The following is a 7766-nucleotide window of genomic DNA, read 5'->3' as shown; positions in this document are numbered from 1 at the left end:
CTGAGAGGGAGACAGAGTAGGGGAGACACAGGAGAGAAGGTTCTTTATTGAGACAGTAGGAAGGCTGAGAGGGAGACAGAGTAGAGGAGACACAGGAGAGAAGGTTCTTTATTGAGACAGTAGGAAGGCTGAGAGGGAGACAGAGTAGAGGAGACACAGGAGAGAAGGTTCTTTATTGAGACAGTAGGAAGGCTGAGAGGGAGACACAGGAGAGAAGGTTCTTTATTGAGACAGTAGGAAGGCTGAGAGGGAGACAGAGTAGAGGAGACACAGGAGAGAATGTTCTTTATTGAGACAGTAGGGAAGGCTGAGAGGGAGACAGAGTAGAGGAGACACAGGAGAGAAGGTTCTTTATTGAGACAGTAGGAAGGCTGAGAGGGAGACAGAGTAGAGGAGACACAGGAGAGAAGGTTCTTTATTGAGACAGTAGGAAGGCTGAGAGGGAGACACAGGAGAGAAGGTTCTTTATTGAGACAGTAGGAAGGCTGAGAGGGAGACAGAGTAGAGGAGACACAGGAGAGAAGGTTCTTTATTGAGACAGTAGGAAGGCTGAGAGGGAGACAGAGTAGAGGAGACACAGGAGAGAAGGTTCTTTATTGAGACAGTAGGAAGGCTGAGAGAGAGACAGAGTAGGGGAGACACAGGAGAGAAGGTTCTTTATTGAGAGAGTAGGAAGGCTGAGAGGGAGACAGAGGAGAGGAGACACAGGGAGAGAAGGTTCTTTATTGAGACAGTAGGAAGGCTGAGAGGGAGACAGAGTAGAGGAGACACAGGAGAGAAGGTTCTTTATTGAGACAGTAGGAAGGCTGAGAGGGAGACAGAGTAGAGGAGACACAGGAGAGAAGGTTCTTTATTGAGACAGTAGGAAGACTGAGAGGGAGACAGAGTAGAGGAGACACAGGAGAGGAGGTTCTTTATTGAGACAGTAGGAAGGCTGAGAGGGAGACAGAGTAGAGGAGACACAGGAGAGAAGGTTCTTTATTGAGACAGTAGGAAGGCTGAGAGGGAGACAGAGTAGAGGGAGACGGGGGGGCAGGAGAATTTGTCTTGAAAAGTAACACAATGTTTTCCTGGACTTGTAGACACACACTGGACTTTTGGAATTTTTTTTATTGGTAGCTATAGCAATATTATTATTATTGTTATTATTATTACCATTATTATTGTTAATATTATTCATGGTCATATTATCATTATTATTATTATTGTTATCATAGTTATGGTAATGATTATTATTATATGGTATGAAGCTGTAAGGTGCACCATTATGTTAAAATAAATATGAAGTTTGGAAGTGGGCAGGAAACATACGTTTTCTTCATCCTGCTCCTTTTCCGCCATCAGGGTGTATCATGTTAAAAAATATATATATATGTTGGTGATATTGTGCAAAGATGAACTGTACCCCCATGTACGAAACAAAATAAAATGAATGAATGAATGAATAACGCACCCGTCTTGGAATAATCTTCACTGAATCACTCAGTGGAAAAGGTCTTGTGACTGACAGAGTTGTTCTTGTCCTCTTGTCTCCGCAGATGCGTCGGTGAGCTACGTCAGGCAGCTGGAGAACAAGGTGCGTCTACTGGAGGACGACAACAAGCAGCTCCTGTCGCAGGTACTGACCTCCTCCATCACCTCCTCCTCCTCCACCTTCCCCTCCTCCTCTATCACCTCCTCCTCCTCCATCACCTCCACCTCCTCCTCCTCCATCACCTCCTCCTCCGTCACCTCCTCCTCCATCACCTCCTCCTCCATCACCTCCTCCTCCATCACCTCCTCCTCCATCACCTCCTCCTCCATCACCTCCTCCTCCACCTCCTCCGTCACCTCCTCCACCTCCTCCGTCACCTCCTCCTCTTCCTCCACCCTCCTCCTCCTCCATCACCTCCTCCACCTCCTCCTCCATCACATCCTCCCCATCACCTCCTCCATCACCTCCACCTCCATCACCTCCTCCTCCACCTCCTCCTCCGTCACCTCCTCCTCCACCTCCTCCATCACCTCCTCCTCCATCACCTCCTCCACCTCCTCCTCCATCACCTCCTCCTCCATCACCTCCTCCATCACCTCCTCCTCCATCACCTCCACCTCCTCCTCCACCTCCTCCTCCATCACCTCCTCCTCCATCACCTCCTCCATCACCTCCTCCTCCATCACCTCCACCTCCTCCTCCGTCACCTCCTCCTCCACCTCCTCCTCCATCACCTCCTCCTCCATCACCTCCTCCCCCATCACCTCCTCCTCCACCTCCTCCTCAATCACCTCCCCTCCATCACCTCCTCCCTCCATCACCTCCTCCTCCATCACATCCTCCTCCATCACCTCCTCCCTCCATCACCTCCTCCTCCATCACCTCCTCCTCCTCACCTCCTCCCTATCACCTCCTCCTCCATCACCTCCTCTCCATCACCTCCTCCTCCATCACATCCTCCTCCATCACCTCCTCCTCCACCTCCTCCTCCATCACCTCCTCCTCCATCACCTCCATCACCTCCTCCTCTATCACCTCCTCCTCCACCACCTCCTCCAACACCTCCTCCTCCACCTCCTCCTCCATCACCTCCTCCTCTATCACCTCCTCCTCCACCTCCTCCTCCATCACCTCCTCCCTCGCATCACCTCCTCCTCCATCACCTCCTCCTCCATCACCTCCTCCTCTATCACCTCCTCCTGCTCCTCCTCCTCCTCCTCCACCTCCTCCTCCATCACCTCCTCCTCCTCCACCTCCTCCATCACCTCCTCCTCCATCACCTCCTCCTCCATCACCTCCTCCTCCGTCACCTCCTCCTCCATCACCTCCTCCTCCATCACCTCCTCCTCCATCACCTCCTCCTCCATCACCTCCTCCTCCATCACCTCCTCCTCCGTCACCTCCTCCTCCATCACCTCCTCCATCACCTCCTCCTCCATCACCTCCTCCTCCATCACCCTCCTCCATCACCTCCTCCTCCATCACCTCCTCCTCCATCACCTCCTCCATCACCTCCTCCTCCATCACCTCCTCCTCCATCACCTCCTCCATCACCTCCTCCTCCATCACCTCCTCCGTCACCTCCTCCTCCATCACCTCCTCCATCACCTCCTCCTCCATCACCTCCTCCTCCGTCACCTCCTCCACCTCCTCCATCACCTCCTCCTCCATCACCTCCTCCATCACCTCCTCCTCCGTCACCTCCTCCTCCATCACCTCCTCCATCACCTCCTCCATCACCTCCTCCTCCATCACCTCCTCCTCCATCACCTCCTCCTCCGTCACCTCCTCCTCCGTCACCTCCTCCACCTCCTCCGTCACCTCCTCCTCCATCACCTCCACCTCCATCACCTCCTCCTCCGTCACCACCTCCTCCTCCGTCACCTCCTCCTCCATCACCTCCTCCTCTTCCATCACCTCCTCCACCTCCTCCGTCACCTCCTCCTCCATCACCTCCTCCTCCATCACCTCCTCCTCCTCCACCTCCTCCTCCATCACCTCCTCCTCCATCACCTCCTCCTCCTTCACCTCCTCCTCCATCACCTCCTCCTCCATCACCTCCTCCTCCATCACCTCCTCCTCCTCCACCTCCTCCTCCATCACCTCCTCCTCCATCACCTCCTCCTCCTTCACCTCCTCCTCCATCACCTCCTCCTCCTCCATCACCTCCTCCTCCATCACCTCCTCCATCACCTCCTCCTCCTCCATCACCTCCTCCTCCATCACCTCCTCCTCTATCACCTCCTCCTCCATCACCTCCTCCTCCTTCACCTCCTCCATCACCTCCTCCTCCTCCATCACCTCCTCCTCCTCCATCACCTCCTCCTCCTCCATCACCTCCTCCTCCTTCACCTCCTCCTCCATCACCTCCTCCTCCTCCATCACCTCCTCCTCCATCACCTCCTCCTCCATCACCTCCTCCTCCATCACCTCCTCCATCACCTCCTCCTCCTACATCACCTCCTCCACCTCCTCCATCACCTCTTCCTCCATCACCTCCTCCTCCTCCATCACCTCCTCCACCTCCTCCATCACCTCCTCCATCACCTCCTCCTCCTCCATCACCTCCTCCACCTCCTCCATCACCTCCTCCATCACCTCCTCCTCCTCCTCCATCACCTCCTCCACCTCCTCCGTCACCTCCTCCTCCTCCTCCATCACCTCCTCCACCTCCTCCGTCACCTCCTCCTCCTCCTCCATCACCTCCTCCTCCATCACCTCCTCCACCTCCTCCTCCATCACCTCCTCCACCTCCTCCTCCATCACCTCCTCCATCACCTCCTCCTCCTCCATCACCTCCTCCATCACCTCCTCCTCCTCCTCCATCACCTCCTCCACCTCCTCCACCTCCTCCATCACCTCCTCCTCCTCCTCCATCACCTCCTCCACCTCCTCCATCACCTCCTCCTCCTCCTCCATCACCTCCTCCATCACCTCCTCCTCCTCCTCCATCACCTCCTCCACCTCCTCCACCTCCTCCATCACCTCCTCCTCCTCCTCCATCACCTCCTCCACCTCCTCCATCACCTCCTCCTCCTCCTCCATCACCTCCTCCACCTCCTCCACCTCCTCCTCCATCACCTCCTCCTCCACCTCCTCCATCACCTACTCCTCCTCCATCACCTCCTCCACCTCCTCCTCCACCTCCTCCATCACCTCCTCCTCCTCCATCACCTCCTCCTCCTCCACCTCCTCCTCCGTCACCTCCTCCTCCACCTCCTCCTCCATCACCTCCTCCTCCATCACCTCCTCCTCTTCCATCACCTCCTCCACCTCCTCCGTCACCTCCTCCTCCTCCACCTCCTCCTCCATCACTGAAACCAAACTAGATGATACAGTAAAAGATCCAGAGATAGACATTGAGAACTACTCAATCGTCAGAAATGATAGGAACCAGTATGGAGGTGGTGTCTGTGTAACGGAGGTACCGCAGTATATCCACAGTCACGGGTACAAGTAGTGACGTGGCTGTGGATGGTAAGCGGTACTGCAAGTAAACTCACTCCCCAGAGGCATCCAGACCCGGAAGCAAGCAGTGAATTCACTTCTTGCTTAGTGGTCTGTGATGCCGCCCGCGACGCCGGCGTCCGGGGTTCAACTCCCACTCAGGGCGATCCCTTAACAGGGGTCGAATCTACTTAACACAACGCAGACAAGATCACACCGGCTACATGTGGTGCCGTGACCCGGATGCCCTGGGTGGTGTGAGTTTAGTGGGGTGAGTGTAACGGAGGTACCGCAGTATATCCACAGTCACGGGTACAAGTAGTGACGTGGCTGTGGATGGTAAGCGGTACTGCAAGTAAACTCACTCCCCAGAGGCATCCAGACCCGGAAGCAAGCAGTGAATTCACTTCTTGCTTAGTGGTCTGTGATGCCGCCCGCGACGCCGGCGTCCGGGGTTCAACTCCCACTCAGGGCGATCCCTTAACAGGGGTCGAATCGACTTAAAACACAACGCAGACAAGATCACACCGGCTACATCTGCATGCACATACACAAAGATACCAAATTCATTAACCGTACTGACCTAAAGCATGAGACAATTGAAACTGTATGGGTTGGGTTGAAATTCTATTCAAACGGGCTAAATCTGTACTAGTCGGCACAATCTACAGACCGCCAGAACAGAGTGGCTTTTATGATACACTGGATGGGTGCTTAGCTGGAGTTGAGGATGTAGAAAAAAATCTTATTGGGGACTGGAACATGGATACGTAAGGAAGCACCCGTTTCCAAGGCCTTCAGTAGGTTTTGTGATCTGCACAGTTCCAACCAGCTAATCACCCAACCCACAAGGGTATGTGATTCAACACAAACCACCATTGATCTCATTCTGACCTCTGACAAGTCCATGAGCTCCAATAAAGGGGTTATAGCATGCGGGTTAAGCGATCATTATATGATATTCTGTACCCGCAAAAAGCTAAAACAAAAGGCCGGCTGTCACAAAACAGTCACATCTAGGGACCTCAAAACCTACTCTAGAGAGGCCTTTAACCAAGAACTGGGGAGCATGGACTGGTCAGATGAGCTCAGTGGTACACAGGTTGAAGAAACATGGCTTGGATTCAAAACCAAATTCACAACAGTACTTAACAACATGGCCCCCCTAAGAACCACCAGGGTTAAAAATCGCGCTGAGCCATGGATGCACTCTGAAATACTGACCGCTATGAAAACCAGAGAAAAAAAATGCTCTGAACTTCATAAAAGTCAGACAAAGCTTGCCAAAAGCTCAAACAGTGAACTCCAAGCCCACGTGGTTGAACTCAAAATACGTGATTTTTATTTTTTTTTACTTTAAAAAAAAAAGTTTGAACACTGGGTATCGGATCGGTATCGGCCGATACCCAAACCCAGGTATCCGTATCGGGACTGAAAAAGTCGGATCGTTGCATCCCTAGTACCAAAGCACCTCAAAGGCACTTAAAACAAGATTACAAACATCTCAAAACAAACTGGTCAGACTACTGCTTGACCTTACTCCTAGAACCCACCTCACCCCTGCCCACTTTGACAACCTAGGATGGCTTAGAGTAGACGACAGAGTACAGCAACTTGCAATGGGCCTGGTCTACAAGATACACTACACCACTAAGGTACCCATGTACATGTCGAAATACTTCCCAAAGGTCAGTGAATACCACGACCACAACACCAGAGGGAGTTCCACAAAGCATGTTCAACCCAGATTCGGCTCAAACAAGGGACTAAATACGTAATGCCACATCAATGTAGGGGAGACACAGGAGAGACGGTTCTTTATTGAGACAGTAGGAAGGCTGAGAGGGAGACAGAGTAGAGACACAGGATAGAAGGTTCTTTATAGAATACAGAGAAATACAGAAAGAGACAGAGATAGTTAAAAGGAGAGAGAAAAGAGAGAGAGAGAGAATTTTAATTTAATTTTATTAGGGATCCCCATTAGCTGGTGCGATAGCAACCAGCTAGTCTTCCTGGGGTCCACACACAAAAAAACATACAAAAACAATCACTATTGCAAAAACAAAATGATTAAAAGTCAGTACACACAATGCATAATGAAACTACTGTAACAATTAAGATAGCTAAAATTACATTAGTGTAAAACAAAAACAAAAAAATTACTTTACAGTGTTAAAAACTATTTAAAAACTATTTAAGATTCTTTTTAAAAGTGAATCTACTGTAAATGCAGCAGAGGTTCCGAGAGAGAAAGAGACACGAATACATGAGGGAGCAATGGGTTAACTGAATAATTAATTTTAACAGGGGTGAAAGTGATCCACTCAATAATGAATCGGGGCTTTAAACCGGCGTGAGCAGCGCGTGGCATGAATCTTTCATCCCATCTCATCGCCAGGCTCACGCGAGCGCCGCTACCTCATGAAAGCAACGCTCTGTACCGGAGAGCGAGATTTGATTTGATTTGATTTGATTTGATTACGGATCATCCCCCATTAGCTGGTGCCATAGCAACCAGCTAGTCGTCCTCGGGTCCACACAAAAAAAACATACAAAAACAATTATTATTGCAAAACAAAAAATTATTAAAAGTCAGTACTCAACACACAATGCGTAATGAAACTAACAATTAAGATGGCTAAAATTACATGCGAGCACAGAAACAGATAACAAAAAAAAGCAAAACAAAATACTTTACAGTGTTAAATACAATTTAAGATTATTTTTAAAAAGTGAATCTACTGTAAATGCAGCAGAGGTTTTGAGGCAGGTTATTCCAAAGAGTTAATGCTCTAAAAATAAAATATCTCCTTAAGGCGTTGGTTTTTGGCATCGACACACTCAC

General features: G+C 50.9%; 1 protein-coding gene across 1 annotated transcript in view; it reads left to right on the top strand.

Moving 5' to 3' along the window:
• Positions 1 to 7766, top strand: part of LOC311225133 (coiled-coil domain-containing protein 85C-A-like) — a gene marked incomplete at both ends in the record, with an annotated part of 44125 nt that overhangs the window by 16476 nt on the left and 19883 nt on the right. Inside the window, one exon of the mRNA XM_084310337.1 lies at positions 1539 to 1618. Within this exon, the coding sequence (XP_084166463.1) occupies positions 1539 to 1618 (80 nt within the window). The remainder of the gene's footprint in view (positions 1 to 1538; positions 1619 to 7766) is intronic.

This window comes from Notolepis coatsorum (assembly GCF_963971535.1).
Source record: "Notolepis coatsorum genome assembly, chromosome: 3".
NCBI lineage: Eukaryota > Metazoa > Chordata > Actinopteri > Aulopiformes > Paralepididae > Notolepis > Notolepis coatsorum.
Note: the sequence above shows the minus strand (reverse complement) of the source record. Positions and strands in the feature narration are given on the sequence as shown.